At 44.8% G+C, this 22043-nt stretch overlaps 1 protein-coding gene across 2 annotated transcripts in view; it reads left to right on the top strand.

The window, feature by feature from the left end:
* Positions 1–22043, top strand: part of FBXW7 (F-box and WD repeat domain containing 7) — a 165970-nt gene that overhangs the window by 119633 nt on the left and 24294 nt on the right. The window contains exons 1-3 of one of the 2 annotated variants that reach the window (XM_088526566.1): positions 15603–15777; positions 17702–17784; positions 20758–20899. In XM_088526566.1, the coding sequence (XP_088382692.1) occupies positions 15619–15777; positions 17702–17784; positions 20758–20899 (384 nt within the window). In that variant the 5' untranslated portion in view covers positions 15603–15618. Of the gene's footprint in view, positions 1–15602; positions 15778–17701; positions 17785–20757; positions 20900–22043 lie in introns of those variants that run through there. The other variant, XM_088526565.1, reaches the window with a different exon arrangement.

Genomic DNA, 22043 nt, shown 5'->3' with positions numbered 1-22043 from the left:
GCTGTTTTGGAATGAAATTTTTACATTGGTGCAAGTGCAAGTTATGAAAAATATTTGAGAGCAGCAACATGGAACTTCCATTCCACTGGAAGCCCTTGCCATCTGGTGACATCAAAAGTAAATGGCAAAAGAAAGCAATAGAAAGTTTCTAGGCTTTGTACCTCTGATGTGTCTTAATGACTGATACAGGCTTTTTATGCCTCTAAAATTAAAATGCAAGCATATCTGCTATATTAGTTGGACTGGGTAAATAAAATAACTGTGGCGTGGACTCCAGGACGCCCTGGTAGCCAGAGCACGCATCCAGAGTCCCTGAAGGGCTTGTGCTCAGGCTGTGGGCCTGTCCTGCTGCTCCCTACCGCTACCTTAACTTACCTTGTAAATTGAAAGCAGAGCATCATGAGTCAAAGTCTTCACCCCTGCTGCTTGCTGTTAGCAGACTAAGAGCTGCCCCCTCGTGTATTTATAAACACATAATTCTTCACAGTACTCAGACCTCCTAGGTCTGTCCTGAGGATATGTTGTTATAATTTTCACAGAGATGTTGCACAATCATTTGTTGCACCGCTAGAAACAGGACTCCCGACTCCTTTAAAATAAATAAATAGGCCAAGGACTTGCTTGCCCGATTAAGTTGCTGTTGGAAGTGAGTAAGTGAAATGTGCTTTAGCAATGCTCTCTGCTTATTTGTCTATGGCAAGCCCTTGCAGAGCCGGTGCCTTGGCCTGCCTGGTCGCACCGTGGGATCCCTGTACGTGACGGACCGGGGCTGCCAGGCGGGCAAGGCAGCGCCTGCAGCCACAGCAGCCCATTGCACCTGAACTGAGCCCCGTGGCAGGTAATTGGATAGTGGATAAAGCCTTTAGCATTAGACTATCTCAAAGAAAGCCACCCGTTAAGTTGTTTAAAGTAGACGTGCTGTTCTTTACAGATATCAGATTCAGGAGAGAAAACTTTCTAATCACTGATGTAGTAATATCGGTTTATGAAGTCTGGGTTCAGACCCTGGTGTTACAAAGTGTTCCTGGAGAATTCAGGTCATTTAACCTGCAGGTGGGAATCAGGTATATTTGGGCTTCTGTGAATTTGAGCAGTTGTGACTGTGACCCCGTCACCCTCCAGCCCCAGCTGCATCCTATTTGCTGTGCAGCCAGCCAACAGCGGCTCCTGCTGCTGTTTCAGGCCTGCCTATTGAGTTGCTCATCACATTGCTTCTTAAAAAAAAAAAAAAAAAAAAAAAAAAAAAACTGCATTTACTGGCAAAGATCCACTAAAGATATATACCTAGCTCATTGACTGGAAGTGGTTAAGGAGTTCTGCTGGCAGAGGTGAGGGAAGAGGTAAACTTGTTTGGCTGGTACAGCTGTATCCAGCAGAGGAATATGCCCATGGCCTCCAGTGCCCAGAGCTGGTTTCAGTTCCCTGGTTTCGGAAGAGGTTGCAAAGGTGCTCTCTGCGTGTGTTCCAGGGAAGGGATTCCGCAGAGAGACACGCTGTTCCGTCCACAGGAGATGGGGGCAGAGACAAGAGTGTCTGCCTGGCAGCCAGACTGCCATCTAGGACTGTTCTTCATGTAGAATGTGCTTGGTTGCCAATTGTCATCTTCCCTTAGATATGAAAATCGATTTTTAAAAGATCTGATAAGAACCGGGAAAATCGTAATATCCTCCTCTTCAAAGAGACTTCCTTTTCCCTCGTCTAGTGCAATTTTCTCCTGATGTAGTCTAAAGCGTTCCTCTCTGTGGTCTGTACAGAAGCCTTGGTATGGGGAATGCAGTCTCACAGGCTTGCAATTCCCAGCCATTGCCCCAGGCTTTTTTTTACAAGCAAAAGGTGGAAGTGGCGACATAAAACAATGTGATTCCCAGCCAAGTTTTAGTCCTTTGCTGATCTCTGCCAAAGTCCCAGCTCATGGGCCTCTTGCTCCCTGCTGTCTCAGTGAGCTGGGGTCTCTTTTATATCTCTAAGTAGTTTCTATCTTTGAATAGCTGATGGTATTACAAGATACATTGATATTATTTGACATTATTATGTTATTATACACATTAAGCTATCTCTTCTCTTCCTTTCCAGCTTCAAGATCACTCCTGAAAAGTGCTAAAAAATGTATTAGAGACTCCTTAAAATTAGTTTAACGTGACGAAGCAAATATGCTCAATTCTGGTATTAGATCAAGATAATATTCTCACCTCAATTCCAAGGGCTTCAAAAGGAATAATGCAATTCAGTGCTGTCATCCATACAGATAAGAGGTTGTATAATTGCATTATGTGGAAACTGCTGCAAGCTGGCTCCTCTTTTTCTTTTCATATAAAAACATTTTTGAGAGCTTGTAATACTGTTTCTCTTTGGTTTTGGTTGTTTTGTTTTTTTAACATTGGAGCATTGGGAAATTTATTCTTATCCCTATGCTCCTCTAGAGCATTTTTGAGAGTTGTGGCTTTGTTTTGAGGAGACGAAAATCTGGAGGGAATGAAGGTTTAGAAAGATCTGTTGGAGGTAGAAAGTGGTTAATTTTCATTCCTGAAATTCTTGTGTTGTCTGGAAGGAATCAGTTGATAAGTATTTCCAGCCTGAGGTTGTCGTTGGGCAGGCCTGGTTTTGTTTCGACATAGATAGAACTGTTCAAAGGTCTGTGGTGGAGCATAATTTAGATACATGACGGAGCCCAACTGGATGATACAGCAGCCGTCTGTGTCCATCTGATTTCAAACTACGCTCAAACACTTTTGACCATGAGGAAGACCATCAGCTACTTACAACGCAGGGATTTGTTTAGAAAGCAACTGCCTTTTTGATTAGTCGTTCTGTGAATTGTGAGGATAGCTCTATCTCTAGAGGAAGAGGTGAAATACCATTTCCTGCTTTGTAGTAGAGAGAAGACATTAACTTTATTTGTATTCTCATTTCCAAAGGTATAATGTATCCTGAAGCACAAACTCGCCTTGGGAATTGAAGATACTTGCCCTGCTAACTTGCACATTCAGGTAGATACCATATTAGACAAATGCTCACTGCCAGATGCAGATAAAGAGAGCCTCAAAATGGCACTGGGTATACTGAAAATACTGGGTGTAGCTTGGAAGTTCTTCACTGCTCCTTGGGCTGTTGTCCCAACCTTCTTGCCCTCAGGCATCTGCTAAACTTCTGAGTTAGGCTTCCACTTTTTATTGCAACGAGAAGTATGTAGTTTTTGCAGGGTTAGCTAAGAGCAGGCATTCTGGTTGTTTTTCTGCCTTTTTTTTTTTTTCCTTCTCAGATGAGATCACTTTTGCTACAGCCATCCCGCTTTAACCTTTGTGTGCTCTGCCTCTGCTTAGAGAACCGCTCTAGGATCACAACTCTTCAAAACAGATGCCTTTTAGATAGTAATACAAGTCCTCTGAAACGACTGGAAATGGGAAATGAATTGGATTTTCAGCATCTCAGAACTGTTGACTCATCTTTTAGATCAGTCTAGACTCTGTGCTGACTCTTCCTCTTTTCTGTTTCCCGCATTTAGCATGCAGTACTGCACAGCTAGCCTGGCGCACGGTTGCCGCTGCCCTGGCTTTCTTCAGAGCGCAGCACAAATGGGCTGCTCTGCGCCTCGTCGGAGGCTCCCTGTTCCTGACGTAGGTGCACGTAACAGAGCCTGCTGGCTACACGAAGAGTCAGCAGGAAAAGAGAAGTAAACAAGACACCGTTGTGCCAGCATTATCCCTTCTTGATGTCCTCATCTGCTGAAAGCCATTTAACTTTCCTCAGTGTGACATGGCAAACTACGTACTGGTCACTTTTTTTTGGTAGTATTTTTGCGCAAAAGAACACAAAACCTACTTAAATTTGTGCTTGATGAGATATTACTCTGAGAGCAGCTAGTTCTTCTGACTACTCAGTAGCCCACACACCTCGGCCTGAAGTTGAGGGTTGTGTGTCTGAAAAGGAGAGAATTGCAGAGAGCTCTTTGAAGGCTCGTACTGATAACAAGACTGACACCCCTATCTTAAATTGAAATTTATCTTTTTGTTTTAGCTTTTAACCCAGAAGTCTATAATACTTGAAATGTTGCTTTGAATTGTAAGGAAGGTTAGTAATTTTTTGTGTTTTCTTTAGAAGGTTCAATCTTCTGCTCAATCTAAACTGAAGGCTGACTGATTACTACTCTAATTAGCTTTATACCAAACTTATTTTGTTAATTGGGAATTAGCAGACATAAAGGCATATGAAGAGAATGTTCCTGCAGTTGGGTTAAAAAAAAACAAAAACACTTTGCCTGATGTCTTGTAAAGTAAAATTCTCATGCTATTGACTGGTTTGGTTACGAGCAAACATCTTTATTTCCTCAGTCTTGCGTACCTGGAAAGTAGAGGGCTAATCAGTGTAAAGCTGCATGTAAATGCAGAGGCCACCCTTGTTTCCTAAACACAAGGACTTCAAGTAACTTGTTGCCAGAAGGGACTTTGAAGTGTGCCAGGAGTCTAGGAGGAAACAGCATAGAAGATTTCCTCGTGTTGGTCAACCAGCTTTTTGAGTCATAATTTCCTAGGAGTTTCTGATCCCTCTGGTGATAGTGGTCTGTCTTCTGAGTCCAGTCTCGTTCAGTTTGTAGTTATTTGTAAAGCACAATAAACCAGTGGGGGAAGAAAATCTGCATTTTACAATAGAGTTTTTGAAGAACAGCATGAGCATGAGTCATACTTGTCCCTGCAGGCTGTGAAAATGCTGTCGACAGTTCGCTGGGAAGAAGTGTACTTAAACTTTGTTCTTGCCAATTTAAATCATTTCATTCAAAAGCATGAATGAGGTTATAGTATTCCATTAAGACTCTGTTTATTAAATTTTTGCAAAGGAATATATTTACATAAGCATGAAATGAATTCTTCTGAGAATTTTCTTTTGAGTCAAGTATTCCTAAACATTATCTGTGATTTTTACAAGGGGCAAAAGTGAACATTTACAAATCTTGTCCCAAGGGTGAAATCAGCAAAGGCAGAAATGTTTATCTCTGACAATCAGGACAACATTTAAATAACTCTATAGAGATTTAAATCTATTTTAAATTGACTGATTTGGTCAGTAGCGGGTAGCATGTTTTGCTGGAGGTAGGAACTAAAACAGGGATTATTCAGATTTAAATGGTTTTCAATCACCTAGTTTGCTCCGTGTATGAAATAAGATTAAATGAATCAAACGGTAAGATGTGCGAAGCTTGCAGTAAAAGTTAAATTCCAAGGAAGCTAACGGTACTTTGTCTGTAGATTTTTGCCAAATTTCGGATCAGGAGACTGAGACTGGTAAATACCGAACTGCAGGCCAATGCTCTCATACTCCCTCCCACTTCCATTTCCTTTTCTGTTTGGTCTTTCTCCGTAATGTCAGCAGGGATATAATGCAGAGCTGAATTTTCTTCCCGTTTCTGTGAGAGAGATTGGCGTACTTATACCAGTTGGCAGTGACTGAATAACAGAGAAGGAATATGGTATTAAAGAGAAGTGGGCAAGAAAAGTCAGAGATCCATCAGAACCCCTCTGACATCCCTTTAGTATTCTTATAGCTAATAACATGTTTTAGCGGTTGCTTTCAGTAAGAGCAAAGGATTATGAATTAGATGCATATTTTCATAAGCTTTCTTAGAGCATTTTAATCCCTCTTCTTGTGTAATAATTTTAACAAATAGTTTGTAATATGTTGCCTTTCCCTAGAATATCAAAATATTTTGAGATGCAAAGAATAATCTTTACATTTGCAGCCTGTCGCATTGGTGGTTGGAACTATTCCTGGCCGTTGTGCTTTGCAGTACTTCACTGGGTTAGTTTTTTTGGTAAATCAGTAACGTTAGACAGGCTACATGCACTTCAATAATTGGATGTAGGAAATATTAAGAACTAATACTAACTTCCAAAACATGATAAATTTTAAAACCATGGTTGCCCTCTAATTTTATGGCTATAGACGAATCGAACAGCAAGCCAAGTACTGCTGAAATCTTCAATTTACTCCATCCTGTCTATAAATGATGTAACTAAGTTTCAAAGAACAGGAATTGACTTGCTGTTTATCCCACAGTGAATGGATTTGGTTTAGGGAATACATCAGTTGCACTGCACTGAAGTGGCGAGTTATCCAAAGTCCTGGGGAAATGGTGAAATATATGTGTTGTCTATGAATAGGTAATGGCTGCAATATGCAGTTGTCCATGAGAGCAGAAACAGATTGGCTTTGGCTTTTAATTCTTATATAAATATAATAGCTTGATAAAGGGAGCATAAGGTTTTTACTGAGCAAAATGATTTCCCTAAAGGAGCGAGCCAACAGTGAAAAACTATCCACATTCTTCTTTATATGCTGCAGTTCTTGGGCTTTATCTAGGCAGTGATTTTTGAAAATATCTTTGAACACCGAAATAACACCGTGTAATGGGCCATCGTATATCAAACCTCTTCCATTCTATTAGAGATCCGTTACCAACACCTGTTCTGAGCTTGAATGTATTAGCGGTATTTATCCTTGATCATACTTCAACAGCGCTAGATTCAGTGCAAAAATTGGTCAGCCCTTGTCAGCCCTGGGTTCTGGATGAGGGGCTGCTGACCCCTGGCGCAGCAGGGCTGCGTTTCGCGGCGCAGACAAGTGTGTCACGGGGTTTCGGCGCTCGGGGCACCTGCTTGGGGAGGACTTTGCTGAGACTGGGCAGGTTTGCTAGGCTGCTAGCTCTGCCTGTAGCCCCTTTTGATGTGAAATTGCGCAGCATAAGGTTAATGACAGTGGCTTAGAGAGGCTTCAAAGCGTTTGGCGTGACCCCCGCATGCCTGACATGCCTTTCAGTTGTGCAAAGGTTTGGCATCGATTCCCGCAGCCTGAGGAATGTGCCCGGGGCAAGAAACCCCGGTAATTTAGGTGGTAGAGGGGAGAGTTGTCCTGGCAATAAATCACAGGGGTTTGTGGAGGATGAGTAAGTCCCCTCTCTGTTCCCTGTGTAGACGTGGGTTGTGTAATGGTCCTCCTTATAAAAACTGCCAGCACTTAAAAGTAAGGCAGCGTGTGTGTCTAAATTTGGGAAATGCAAATGCTTGTTTTCCTGTGACACGTACGCGGTGGGGAGTCCGTGCGTGGCCAGATCATGACAGCGATGTGCACCGTTCCCCGGCCTCTCTGCACGTGCTGCGGCCAACGGCAGGGCTGAACCTTCCCTCCGATGCTGCGTCACATCTGCCCTGCGGAGAATGTGGCCGGGTATAGAAAAAAGCCACATTTCCTAGATGTCCCGCAGCGCTGACATCCCCTTGCTGGCGCGCAGCTACTATGCAGAGGGAAAAGGGATGGATAAAGGAACACGTGAGGCTGATGAGGCAGGAATACTCACATACGTGCGCTAGAGCAAACCTGCTGCAGGCCTGACAGTCATGGCTCCTGTGGGTCTGTACCTGCACACGGTGTCTCACCTTCGCCCAGCGCCCTCCCGCCGAGGGAGGTGTCCGGCCACGCTCCTCGCGCCTCTCAGCGGGAGCAGCACGGGATCACATGGAGGGTCGAGCGGCAACAAGGCCACGGGTGAACCGGGCAGGGAGTCGCTGTAATGCCGGGTGGTTGGGCAAAAATTTAGTTCCCTTTATAAAATCCTGCAGGATACCGTGTCAAGAACATGCCCAAGTTTGCCTTTGCAAACTTGATGTATGTGCACAAGGAAGTGGGTTGGCAAGTTGTTTTTTTCCCATGGGATCCTTGTCCTATTAGTGTGCAGGATGCACAGGGCTGTCCGGGTAGGCAGCTCCTTAGGAGTGCAAGCATCTCACACCTGTCATTTCTAACTCTTTTGGATGCTCATTTGGATGGTGCAGTTAGGAAAAGAAATTTGAAGCTTTTAATAGTTTATTCCTCAAATTCTTCCTAAATTCTTTGGGTATAATCTCTCATTCCAGCAGTTCTTTAAGCCCATAGCCTGGGGGCTCACCACTAACTTCTTATCGTTCTCGTGTAGCACAAGTGAGGGACAGAAAGCATTTTGTAGATAGATTTCTACACTTTGTCAGATAAGTAAGCACTTCTTTTGACAATCAGAATTAAGCAATCTCTGAAGAACATAAAAATTGAAAACTTATCAGCAAACAGGTAGTAGATACCAGTGCTCCACTGGTGTTCAATTCGAAAGACAGATTTTTTTTTCTGAAAGATGTCTGAATTCAAGCAGCCTTTTTTTTTTCCTATACAAATTGATTTCCCAATCTGTTTGTATTTGCATAGAAACAGTTCCATACCAGACCCTCTGGTGTTCAAAGAAAAGGAAAAACGTACATTTTCACCATTTGGAAACGTTGTTGCCAACATAAACAAAACCGACACGGCTTTCTTGTGGAAATGCTGGAAAAAGGAACTGACCGTGGTTATTCCGGATTATTTTTAGTGTCCCCAAGAAGGGCCCATCTTTGTGCCTACGCAGTAGGGCTTAGTAGCAGCCCGCGTGCGTCGTGCTCGCCCTTCGGAGCGGCGCCCCCGCTGCAGGCAGCCTCGTGGTAGCGGTAACACGCAGGTAGCGCTGCGGAGCAGGGCACGAGGGGCTGCGGCTGCGCCGAGGCCGCGGCTGCCTCGGCAGCCCGTGGCGCCGGGAGCGCTGGGCCTGAGCGAGCGCCGCGGCTGTGAGCGGGGCTATATATAGAATCCATCTTAGATCAAGTTTAATGATATAATAAATAGATTACAGTTAACTTTAATGGGGGCACAATGAATAAAGTCACAGTTCGTACCAAGATCTGCTGCCATTAGTGAATGTTTTGCAAGATGCATTATGTGTAATACCTCCTCCTTGCTTGAAAAATGAGTAATGCTAACAGGGCTGTGAGGAAACAAAATACAAAAAAAGCAACTCATAATGTTCCTGTTGCACAGCAAACAGGTTCCTGAGAGTAAAGGTTGCATTAGCAACTTCGACTCTGTTCCTTATGAATATACATTGTGAAAATCTTTATTATATGGTAATATATTGCTAGCTTTAAAACAAATTATACAAGATTTCTCTGAGGGAACTTGCATGTGGTTGCTGTCGCAGGAAATCAGTGGAGTCAGCTTCAAATCGCTTGTAATATTTTTATTTTAATTTACCTTTTAAAAAAGTTTGGGGAAGAGAGTATTTTGAGTTATTTTTGCTTGTTTTCAGCAAAATAGCTAAAATGCAGCTGTAATGAGAGAATAGGCCTGGAGTTTTAGGATGACGTGTTTAAGCAAGGTGAACATCCATCCTGCCCGTGGTTCACCTTGTCGTGCTTGCTCACAGTAAAACCTCAGTATTTTTGTGACCGTTCTTACCTGACTGAGATTTAAGCGTGTTGTTTTTAATGCATGTAAGCAGCTCTGTGTGTGTGCGAATAAAGCTCTCTTGGTTGGGAAGACAAAGCTTAAAATGCAATTCCTTGCCATTTCACCTAAGGCTGTAGTTTGGCATGCATTTAAGGCAGCGCTGCAGGAGCTTGGGGGTGGAAAAAAAGGAAAAAACTCACAGCTTTCTACCTCCTGCGGTGCTGGCATAAGCATCTCCATGGCCATGCAGGGAAGGAGATGGGAAGTGCAACCTGGCTGAAGAACAGCCCTGTGAAGAACGTCACCAGCTGAACGGCTAGCCGGGTGCATGGGCGGGCAGTGCTGCGGGGGCTCCCGCGAGGGCTGCGTGGGGATGAGGGGCCACGGGCAGCGCTGGGACAGGGGCCGCTCTTCCCAGCGGCCTAAACACCCATGGGGTGCGTGCGGGTGCGGGGGGCAGGCGCGCTCGCCGTCGTGGCCGGAGCGGCGGGTGCGAGGGGCGGGCGCGCGCTCGCCATCGCGGTTCCGTGTGCCTTCTCTCAGCGGCGTCGCTACTGCGAGAGGTCTGTGCCCTGCCCGCGTTTTGCTCGCTTGCTCCTGCTGCCTCCCGTGTTTGTGAGGATGTGGGGAAGATTTAACCAAAAACCTGTTCTAAAGAAGGCTTAAAAACACTTCTCCTCACTCTATGGCTGTTCGGTAATGCGGTGCTCAAAGCGTTTCCACCAAGGTTTGTGATCCCACAAGTGGGGATGGGAATGAGGAGGGACGACCGGGGTGTCTTTACTGTCCCCATCGCAAGCGGGCATGTGGCAGCCCTGGCTGTAGTCCTTGATAGGGCCCTAGCCATATGTTTGCAGCTCTGTGCCCAGCTACGCACAGCCGGCCAAGGGGGCAGGAAAGGCGACCTTCAGCAGGGAGCTCCGCAACACTGCAGCGCGCTGAGCCGCTCTCTGCAGGCTGCCTGCTCTGAAAACGTAACCTAGGGCTTATGCTTTGCATCTAATGCTCGCCTGTATTACTTGTGCTTCATGCATGCACCCTTCGCAAAGCTATTTTGTGTAGCTATTAAGTAACATGCCTTTTGAATCCTATCACAATATATTTAAAATTTAAATTAGTTTTTAAAGGCAAGTATTCAAAAGAAATCTTTTATAGGTCCTCTGCTGCGCCTTTGAAAAAAGGTATAACTTATTTAAATGGGTATAATTGAAGTTCAACCTATTCTAATAAAATCAGGATTTATTAAAAAACATTAATCAGTTTTTTCAGTTGCCATCTCTGCCATATGCCTTCCCTGTAAAACAAAACTTGAGGACCATTTACAGTTTTAACTACAGTACTTTACATGGAAATAAAGAATGCTAATGCGTGGGGCAAAAGAGTTTGAAACAATCTTCAAAATGCTTTACCAGGAAACATTATGCAAGTAATACCTGTCATACTCTGTATGATGTTTTCTTTGTATTTTAGTAAATTTTGAATACTTTTGTACAATTTAATGTAGTGTTTCTGTGCAAAGATCCTTCTTCTTCCTGCTACTTCCCCTACTTCATCCCAAACCATAAGCACATACATATTGTAAAAATGTGGTATTGATCAGTAGTCTACTGATAAATCTGCATTACCTTGCAGTAAAGCAGAGTGGTGTTTGAGTAACTATTACATGAGATGGGCTTGGGCTTGAAATGGACCTCTTTGTGGCTACTGCTTAAAAAAGTAAATCGATTAGAAATTTCTGCAGCCAAAAATTATATTCCAGGGAACCAATTTACACTTCCATCTTCCTTGGTAGTAAGAGCTTAAGTAAGAACTCACGAGCCAGTGCTATTAAATTCATTTCTTTCATTCATTCTTTAAGTCTATTCTGTCCCATCTTTTTTTTCTAATTATGTAGTCTACACAAACACATGGTGACATCTATGTGATAAGTTCATGTACTTCTAAATTGCACTCTTGAACTTTGCCCGTTATCCAAATATCAATTTCCTTTAATTGAGCCATGTCCTAAAAACTTGTCTCAGCCTGCCCCCAGGTATAGAATTTACCCATGAAGTCACTCCAGCTCAGCACCTAGGATGCACGCTAATAAATCTTCAATCGTGGACAGCCTTAAGGTCAGGGTCTGGCCGGGGCTGAGCTGGGAGACTTACACCATGAAAACAGAATTTCCAGCATCCCCGTAGGTCACTCGTTACACTATGAAATGAATTTGAAAGGGAAAAGATCTCTCAGTAATAGCAGTGCCAGTCTGTAGAGGCAAAGCTGCCCTGGACTGCATTTTAAGATGTTCAAAATTTGTTATAGTTTGTTTTTTCTCATCTTCTAAGACTTGGACGAGCATCTGCCTTTCTCATCGGCTGAATGAGGAACTTAGGCTCTTAAATGTAGGTGTGCTAAAGTAAGCTGTAGTTAGATGTCCAAAGCAGATGGCAGAAGTACTCTTCTGCAGGGTCGGCTGCTTGCCTGAATGGGAGCATTTGGCAAATTAAATGAACTATGTGGTCGGATGAAGAGGTCAAATATAGAAGACAAAGCCCTGGCTGCTGCAGCTGCCCTAACTAGATTACAGAGCAGAAGGGAAGTGTTTAAAACCAAAGCTGGTCCAAATTTGAAGGAGGGGCAAAAATAACTAAGCATGATTGCCTTTCCTGGGTCTTTCTCACCATTTCCAGGGTAAGCCTGATGCAGCCAAGGCCCTGGTCGATTTGGCCCCGGTCGATTAGGGCATTTTGTTTCCTGGATGGAAGAAAAAGCCATCCTATCAAGCCGCACAAAAAATCCCTCTGAAATGTTTCTGAAGGAGAGGTCTGCCCAACGGGACGAGTACCCAGGGTCCGGACCGCCGCATTCCCGGCGTTGACGGCGCTGCCATGCGGCTCCGCAGTGCCGCGAGGCCGCGCGGAGCCGCCATACGCCCGCTACGCACACGGGCACCTCCTGCATTCCGTGCTTGGAACACAGGGGCTTCTAAAATGCTGACTGTCCATTACCACAGCCAGGCTGCGCTGTGGTCTCCTCGCTCAAAAATGTATCTTCCACCAAAAAAAAAAAAAAAAACAAGAATGTTGTTTCTTTGGTCTGTTGCATGGTAATCTCTGTTCTTCTGGGGATTATATAGCTCTGCGGGTGATTTGTGTAATTCATTCTAGTCTTTCATTAGAAGTAATAGACGGTCTTAATTACAGCATGCCACATGACAAACTGGTAAAGGTGCTAGAAATGTTGCCAACAGGAAAAGAATTGGACGATATGAAATTTTATTAATTAAGAGCTGGCAGTACTGACGGGAAATAAGATTGGACTTGTGTCCACTGGAAACTGAATAATTTTGGTGTAGACATTTTTCCAAATGACATGATTTGTATGCTATTTATGGTTTTAAAACCTCCTTGAAAAATTATCTTCTGCTCAAACAAAATAAAACCAATCCTTAAAATTGAATATGTGTGAAATAGGGAAAGAAATGCAGCAACTTTTATTTTTCTTTGCTTAATTTTTAATAAATTAGCTTCCTTCAGTTTATGCTAGTCTATGATGAACACACACTTCATACCACAAAGCAACTTATCTTAGAGCATATTAAGTTACTGCAATAAAGATTATTGCAAATGTCAGTAAAGATATAATCGGGTGCATCATCTCTGCTAGTCGCTATGAGGCCCTCAAAAGCATCTAAGGATCTGGAGTCCCTCTCCTCCTCTGCTTCCTTTCCCAGACTGTGGCTGGCAGCACTGCTTGATTTTCTGCAGTCCTGTGGCAGCTCCCTACCACTCATGCAAAGCCTAAAATCATTTCTGATGTTATTTCCTGTAACTGAGAGCACGGTGTATTTGTGACACCAAGTCTAGCCGAGAGGTTTTCCAAAGATGAAAATGACCCCAGGTGCTCGAGACCATGGGGAGCATCTGCCTCTGGGGCAGCTCCAGAGAGCCCAGGCCGAGGTTAGGCATTTTGGCGAAGAGCAGAGGCTGATCTGGCATGATCTTGCTGCTACCCAGCTGCACTGGAGCCAGCACTACTGAACGTCAGGCAGAGGGTGTTCCTCTAATTGCACAGAACCCTAAAGCTATAGGCAACTGTATTAAATGAGGTGGGATCCATATCCTTATGCATTTTTTGTCTTCTGCTCCAGGAAAGCTATGTTGCTAGATGAAAAATAGTCACCATTAAAATGTCAAAATCTGTCACTTGTATCTGTAGGTAAAATGAGGAGAATAAATGTGTAGAATAAGTATGCAATATACTAAGTTTTCTGTAACCTGCAGATGATTTTTGTGGTTACTAGATGAGCAGTTAAGGCAGTGAGGTCTTTGTTTTGTTGTTTTACGATGAGAGAGTTTCTGCCAACCATCATCAAAAGGGAAGGGATCAGCAGCAGCACTCCCAGAAAGAAGAAAATAGTAATTTCTAATTATCATTCAACCCACTGACTGCTTGCACGGAAGCACATTTGCTCAAAAGCTGAATCCAGTTCTGCCGTCAGGTTACGTTGTCCTGGGGCTGGGGAGAGACTCATGTGCGATGGTTACTGGCCGGCACCTGCTGCGGTGCTGGAGGAGGTAACGGGCGTCACCTGTCCGCAGGCTGGAGGAAGGGCAGAGGGCTGGTAATATCATAGCGTACATTACACGTGCATGTACATAAAGTGTTTTTAAATCCCCACAGTGAAAATGTTCAGCTCCTTCTTGCTTTGATGATGGGGGTATTACTTTGCTTCCTGTGATTATTTAATGCATAGTCGTAGCGCATGTTTTTCTCTTCCCCGTTCACATGTGATGTGCTAGAAGAGGAAGACAGTAATAGTCTCCTGGGACATGTACAGCTCAGTTCTTATCTGAGGTATGAAGTCAACTCAAGACCATTTTGTTCTCATAAAATATACAGCACTGCGGTTTAATGGATAATGGCATAGATGCCAAGTTTTGATGGGCAGAACCATTTTCACTCGGAGGCAGAAAAAAAGGCTTTGAGGACTCAGTGTTAGCTTGGAGATTTGGAAAACTGTAGAGAAAAGACATCTCATATGTTGTAGTAATTTTGCCTTATTTGTGCTTGCTAATTACCTAGTGCCTTCTGACAGCTGTAATAAGTAATAATAGATATGAGGATTTATTTCAGTATTAACAAAGCTGAAGGGTCCTATAGAAAGTATTTCCCCTCCTTTGGGTATGTGTAACTTCTCTACTTGTTTGTTCCAGCTTGGGTGATAAAGTGAGAGGTTTCCCCAAAATCCATGGGCGCTGACTGTGTGTCTGTGCATGTGCCCCAAGGTAGAGGGCTGCAGAGCACCTCCAGCTGCCGCTGGCACAGAGTAGGTGAATGTTGCACCTGCAGGTCCTCTTCTCTGCACTGCCATGTACTTGGGCAGAAAACTTTCCAGAAAACAGGGGAAAACACAGCTGCTGGAGTCTATAGAGACTAGCTGCCTGCCTGTTGTGCTTGCTGTTGTGCTGGCTGCAGGTCCCAGCACACGCTGGGAACTTGGGTGCCCTTGAGTGTCACCCCAGGGGTGAGCTCAGCGGGCGCTGTCGTCGTGCCCAGAGCAGGCAAGGGCAAGGTCGGGAGAGGAGCAGCTCCCTTCTGTCTTTCTCCAGCGCTTTCCTGCAGGTTTTGCCTCCACAGCAGTGCCAGCCCTGCGCGAGGAGAGCCCTGCACGAGGCCAGCAGCGCTGCCTGTGCGCAGGCTGATCCCGCTTCCTCGGAGAAACGAGTGCGCGTGTTGCACCTTAGCTGCTCTAAAAGCAAATTAATGTTTTAATGAATATTACATAATTGCCCGATCGGGGTGTTGCAACTCCTGGCTCCTCGAAGTCGGTTTATTCTAGGGTTTAGCCAACAGAGGGTATTTCAGCACCTTTATTTTATTTCATTTTCCGGCAAGCTGCAGCGTCTCCCCTGTTATGCTCTAACGCGGCTGCACTTGCCGAGGAACGGGTTGCGCCCGCCGCCATATGACGGCGCGGCCGGGCTCGCCGCCCGTTAACGGCCGTTAGCGGCGAGGAGCGCCAGACGCCGCGACGGGGGCAAAAGGGGGCAAACATAAGCGAGGGAGGCCCTGGCGGCGCTCCCGCCCCGCGCGGCCGTTACCCGCCGCGGCGCGCGGGGAGCCGTTAACGGCCGCGCTGCCCCCGCCCGCAGTGCCGCGCGCCGCCGGGCGCGCTGCGGAGGCGGGCGGGCGGGGGCGGGGCGGGGCGGAGCGGGCGCCGGGGGAGGCGGGCGGGCGGCCGGGCCGGCAGCAGCGAGCGCGGCTCGGCGCGGGCAGCGCAGCGCAGGGCCGGGCAGAGCCGCCCCCGGCACCGCCGGGGTCCCCCCTCCGCTCGTGCCGCCGCCGCCGCCGCGCCCGAGCATGTCGGCGCGGGAGGCGGTGACCTACCTGCCGGAGACGGGGCTGTTCTGCCAGCGGCTGCCCGGGCGCCGGCCGCGCGCCGCGCCGCCGCCGCGCAAGGGGAAGCGCGCCGCCGCCGCCATGGGCTTCTACGGCGCCCTCAAGATGATCTTCTACAAAGTGAGTGGCCGCTGCGCGCCCGCGGGGCCGCGGCTGGGCCGCCGGCGAGGGAGGGAGGGAGGGAGGGAGGGAGGGAGGCGCCCCCGCGCGGGGCCGGCGGCGGGAGCCGCAGTGCCGGGATGCGCCGCCGGGCTCCCCCCGCGGCCGTGGCGGCGATCCGCGGTGTCGCCGCTGCCGCGGAGAAAGTTTCAGCGCGCGCGGAGCGGCGTCCGCTCGTCAGCGTCCCCCGCGGTGCTGCGGCGGCGGGAGAAAGTTGCCTGAAACACGCGGGGAGAAAGGCGCGCACGCGGGGACAGACCGGCGAGGGGAGTCACGCGGCGCTGCCGCCGCCGCGCGGGGGATCCCTGCGCTGCCCGCGCCGCCGCGGGAGCCTCCGCAAAACTGCGGCTGCCCCTTGGGGAGAAGAGCTGTGGGCACGGCAGGCAGCGCCCGGGAAGAGGAGCCGCGGATGAAAAATTCCCCCAGCAGAAAAATCCCTACTGGGAAGTCTGTCATAAAATGCCGAGATAGACTCCGGCGCGCGTCTCGTTCGGCTCCGCGCAGACGCTGGGCTCGCTGGTGCAGCCCGGCGCTAGAAGATGGAACCCGTTATTTTTGGCCGCGCTCGGCGCTGGTCTGGGGGCAGCGCCGGGGGCTCCTGCCGCGCTGCGGGGGCGGCGGCGCCGGTGCGATGTTGGCAGCGCCGCGCGTCCCGTGCGGGGCAGCGGCAGCGCGGCCGGGGCTGCCGCGCGCGCGGAGCTCCAGCGACGGGCTCCGAAGAAGGCGCTAAACGAGCCGATATCGTAAAAATCAAAGCAAAAGCGAACTGTGTGCAACTTCGGCTTCGGAGGAGCCGGCTTGTTTGAGGCCAGTGCGTTGATGCAGTAAATGGTTAAATAAAAATATTGTGTTCTGATGCAGTGTGAAAGAAGAGTGATTCAGTGTTACATGCAGGATGTCAACTTCTACACCGTGTATCTTAAATCTGAAATTTCGGGGGCAAAAAGGGGGAAAATAATAAAATCTAAATTGCTACTTAGGTAGTTCATGTATTTTGCAGCTGCTAGTTCTAAACAGCAGTAAGTATCCTTCTACTGGTTCAAGTCAGCTCTAAATCACATCTACAAGGGAAAAAAGAACACTACCAAAAAAAAAAAAACCCAGAAATTCCATTTGCCATAAATATGTCCCAGAGAGTCCAAGAACCTGTGGTTAAAGATTACCTAAGTATGTAGAAAATAATCTCTATTTGTCTGACTGGTTAAATATGGCTTTTACTGCCTCACATCTCTTTGGTAATTTTTGCAGACTGATTTCCCCTTTTAGCAGCTGCCCTGCTCATTATTTGTTTTTGATCTTATCTAATTGCGGGCGACATTCACGACTGAGATTTAGTGGTTTTCATCCTTACCCTGTTTGTAAAAACATCTGTTAATCTTGCAGTCTGTTGTACTGCAGTTTTTATGAATATTTTCAATATGCAACTTTAAAATAAAGCATTAGATGTGTTAAAGAAATGATATATTTGAATATTCTTTACAGTGCCTAAAATGAGTATTTGTTTCAATGCCGACAGGTTAGCCAAAATTTAACCATTTCCTTGAGACTGTAGCATTGGCAATGAACCTGAGCACAAGGAATTGAAGAGAGAAAATGAACCATGCAGATATGTGCATCCTTTTTAATATTTGAAAGTTGGAGAGCAAATAACATTATTCTGATAGTTTTAGGCCCTCCAACTTCCAAAATACGTGTGTATACCACATAAAACAGTATCAAATATTACTATTTGAAGGCAAACTAAAACACTACTTTAAATTATCTCATGAATGTTAACTTTGTTGAAATGCAAAATTAAAGTGTATTTATTTTATGGAAGTATTGCATGAGTGAGGCTGGTCATGTAACTAAACCCTTATTGTTACCCTTTTCCCTCACCTTGCAGATGAAGAGGAAGTTGGACCATGGCTCCGAGGTCCGTTCTTTCTCTCTGGGAAAAAAACCCTGCAAAGTCTCTGAATACACAAGGTAATTAAATGCAGTACGAGATCACTGAATCATGGTACTTGTATATATCCCATCTTTCCAATTTCTCAGCCTGATTCATAGCTCCTTTTAAGGCTAAGCACTGTGAAGAAGAAGAAGGGGTGGCATCAATTTTCATATGCTGCTTAGCTACTTTAAATTATGAAAACTGACGAGGAGTTTTAATGAAGTAGCCAGACTTGCATTTCTTCTGTTGAGGTTTGTGTTTAATTCTTAATAAAGTATGCTGATTTACTTGGAGACTCTCAGAGAACAGAATTCCTAAGGATAAGTATAAAATCAATCCTTTTTTTTTTTTAAAAAAAAAAGGCATAGTGATAAACCCTAAGACTGTTACAAACTGTGATCAAATGTATCACTTTGCTATGGCAACAGGAATGAGAGAATGGAAATTTATGTAGGCAGAGCAGACCATCTGATCTTAACAGGAACACGCACGTACTTGTTATCCACAATATGAAATTATTAAGGGTTCCAGTTTGCCTCCTTACTACTCCTAAATGGCACCATATTGCACAAATAACTGCACTTATTTTGGAAGACTCCTCGCAGAACAAGGCACTACCAAACATGAGCAGTGGTGGTGGCGTAGGGCTCTGGATGCGCGCGTTACAACTGCAGCTCTTACTACGGAGTTGCCATAACAATTGCTTTCTGAAGCTGTGCTGCATTCCATCATTTTTGAATTTGCACCACTATCCATTTTTCCCTATATTATGTATCAGCCCTCCTTGAGCCCTGTACTTGCCATCTGAAACTGGTTGGGGATGTTAGTTCTTTTGAATACGTTGTCATAGTACTCAGTCAGTGTGTTGCATCTTTTAAAAGTAGTGTGTATTTTATGCCTCTTCCTTTAAGAAGAGGTTTATGAGATGATGTGTGAAAAGTTAAGATAATGCGGGAAAACAGGTTCTGTGATAGCTTTACAGATGTGTAAATGCTGTGCTAGAGAAAAAGAGATTGTGTCTCGTTGCTGAGAAACACGTGCTACAGCTTCTGTGTCTCCTTCAAGTTGGTAGCTTTTCCAGGTTTTTAAATTATTCTGAGGGAAAAACACTCTCGTTTGGCCACAAGTTCTTCATATGACACACATTTTGCTGCACTTGGGTGAAAGTAAACAATTTGCAAGCTAAAGGATACACCTTCCGTCAGGTGTATCAGTCAGGTCCAAAAGCAGTGCAATATTTGCCAGCTTCCCCAGAAATTTGGCTGTTTCAGGCAAAAAAAAAAAAAATACAAAAAGGCATGAACAAAAACCTTGTCATTAAATGTCATGTCAAAACAAAAAGATCTTTAGCTACTGTTCTGAATCTGTCTCTGTTTTTGACTGAGAACTAGTTTACAGCAGAAGAAATTAAAATAAAGTACAACTCTTCTACTGTGGAAAGCTCAAGGCTATGCATTGTGCAGATCCAGTATAAGCCAAATCTAAGAGCCTTACTTTGAAGCTTAAATGGGCCACTCTGTAGATATGCATGAGTGAGCTATAAAAATACATTTTGTTTAAAAGAAATGCTTTCTGTTGTCATTGTTACTTGGATTTTGAATCATTATTAGCATTAAAAATATTTAAGAGCTGATCTAGCTCTTAAACTGTTTGATTATATTTTATTTAAAAACTTTAGGCAAATGATGCAGTTCCGGTATCTACATGTTACCTAAGATCAGACACTCTTTAAAATTGACAGGTCTGGCGAACTATGTTTGTGTATAACAGGTAAAGTCAGTAAACAAATGTCATTAGATGAAGATCCTTGATCTGTGAAACTGTTTTTGCATCAGCTTCTGTTTCTGGTATTACTCAGTAAATTACCAGTAAAGAAATAAGCCTATCCAAATCAACCCTTAAGCTTCTTTACCAGTTTGTGTAAATGTTAGAACATGCTGTGACTATTTTTCAGGAGCAGGAAGGATAAAATAGTGAAATATTTATACATTATTATGAGATAAATATTAAAATGAACCTGTCTTGCATCATTTGAAGCTATTTCTGTAGTCACTGAAATGTCAGTAAAACCCCGAAGCTCAGACATACTAAACACTTGATTTATCATTCGCAAAAACAATGTTTTTTGGTTTCCCACACTATATTCTACTTTTTCAGGTTTATTTTTAGAGTTCTAGAGTTTCTGCTAGGGAATGTAACTTTGATATCCTGTGAAAGAAGTACTTTCATGTAGAGTAAGAGAAAGCATGGCCATATTGCTTTAAACTCCTAAAACAGCAGCCTAATCCTAGCTTTTTTTTAACCTCTATCCCATATGAATGAGCTGTCTTTTAACCCATCAGAGTGAAAAAAATCAAACTGTAATTGAGAAAGTATCTAAGGCTCCTTTCCTCATTTACCTCAACATTCTCATCAGCTCCTGTGTCACTCCGTCAACATGCAAGTTTTGAAATACTGAAGAATATTTCAAAGTCCAATTCCAATTTACTGAACCACTAAAATGGTTTCAAATTACTATCTCTTTGTCAACAAAATATATTAAGAAATAAAAATAGATTTCTTTCCAGTTTGGCAGTGAAGCAGCAGTAATGTATTTCATATATAGGTGAGATGCTGAACTCTGGTTTCCTGCGTCACCAATCAGAAGGCACAAAGGGAGCCCGGAAGGCAAGGAAATGTTCTGGAAAGGGATCTTCAGAGAAACCTTTCTGGACAGTAAATGCACTGGTGTTTTGGGGGAGCTTTGGGCAATGATCCCCCATTCCCCATCCCCATCTGGAAGTACTGTAATGGGAGAAACACCTGAACTGATGAAACTGTGGAAACTACCCCGTTGAATGGCCTACGGATGTTTTTCATGTTGCTGACTTGGTAATCTCTTTGCATAAAGTTGAAGACTTCAATTTAATTAATAATTGAAACTTTATACTAGATTTCTTTTTCTGCAATAGACTTCTAAGGTTTCCTTAATGTTCTGTTTGTGTCTTTAACTTTTATTTGTACTGCAGTACTACGGGGCTGGTGCCATGCTCTGCCACGCCTACCACTTTTGGGGACCTGAGGGCAGCCAATGGGCAGGGACAGCAGCGTCGCCGCATTACATCCGTGCAGCCGCCCACGGGCCTCCAGGAGTGGCTCAAAATGTTTCAGGTAGGCACTGCCGAGAGCAGTACACCTCTGGGGGAGCTGGCCTCTGTGCTTCAGGGAAAGGGTTGCTTCTCTAAAGGTAGGCAGGAGGCTTCATATATCCCAAATGTGGCTGTCACTGATTCCACGTACTGCTGAAAGCACGAATGGTCATCAAATTTAAGGGAGTAGGGTTGCCCATTTCAGTTAGCTACCATACAAATTCACAGTACAGATACATGAAAACTGGCCAAAATACTGTTTCCTGTGGTTTCTGAGCAAAATAGCTGCTACTGTTCAGTACTTCTACATTTTCTGCAAATTCTCTCCAACATGTGATGGCTGTTTCCATGGCCTCAAGCTAATGTGAGACATTTTCACTCGGGGGTCAGTAAGAGTTAGTTATTGCTAGTAATAGCAATAACATATACTAGTGCTACTTAGTATAGCACTAAATTTTTGTCTAGTGTCTTGTAGGAGAGAAAGGTGTAATTGACAAAAGTATCTCAGATTCAAAGGAAACTCGGTGTGTGTTCTTACTGGTCTTTGAATCCTGAATACAGTGTTAGTTGGTGAATGCATGTACAGTTGAAAGGAAGAGGAAAAAAAGCTTTTCTGTGTCCTTCAAGCAGCCTAAAACTTAATTGAGACCAAAAAAATAGTGTGAAGGACAGTGGTATGCACCGCTTGAACAGATGGATGCTGCAATCTCCATGGATGCCAATTTGATAATAACTAAGTTTAGTTTTGTGTGCATTCATACAACTACATTTTTGCACAGGCCTGTGTTCCCACTGCATAAGCTGTGTCGTGGAGATCTCTTACTATGCAGTTTTGCTATGTATTTTTCAGAAGTGGGCAGGAGTACTAGTCACTGACTTGAAAAATGATAATATTATTTGGTGGTAAACTGTTGCTTCTAAAATGTTTTCGGGAGGAATAAATCATCTGTACAGGTATCGTTTCATTTATTACTAACAGGCATGGTCAAAGCTAGAACAGCAGCATGGCAGGCATGGTAGTGAACACGCAGTTTTGCAGGCAGAAGCCTAAGGCTTGTGAGTGCACATTGCCACGCAATACAGTTGATCTCAATAAACATCAGTTTTGACCGTTAAAACGGTAATGTAAAACTCTTCCCCTCTTTGCTATTACATATTTAAAGTTT

This window comes from Tinamus guttatus, unplaced genomic scaffold (genome assembly GCF_059628265.1).
Source record: "Tinamus guttatus ecotype Peru unplaced genomic scaffold, ASM5962826v1 Tinamus_guttatus_pri_ptg000247l, whole genome shotgun sequence".
Classification (NCBI taxonomy): Eukaryota; Metazoa; Chordata; class Aves; order Tinamiformes; family Tinamidae; genus Tinamus; species Tinamus guttatus.
Note: the sequence above shows the minus strand (reverse complement) of the source record. Positions and strands in the feature narration are given on the sequence as shown.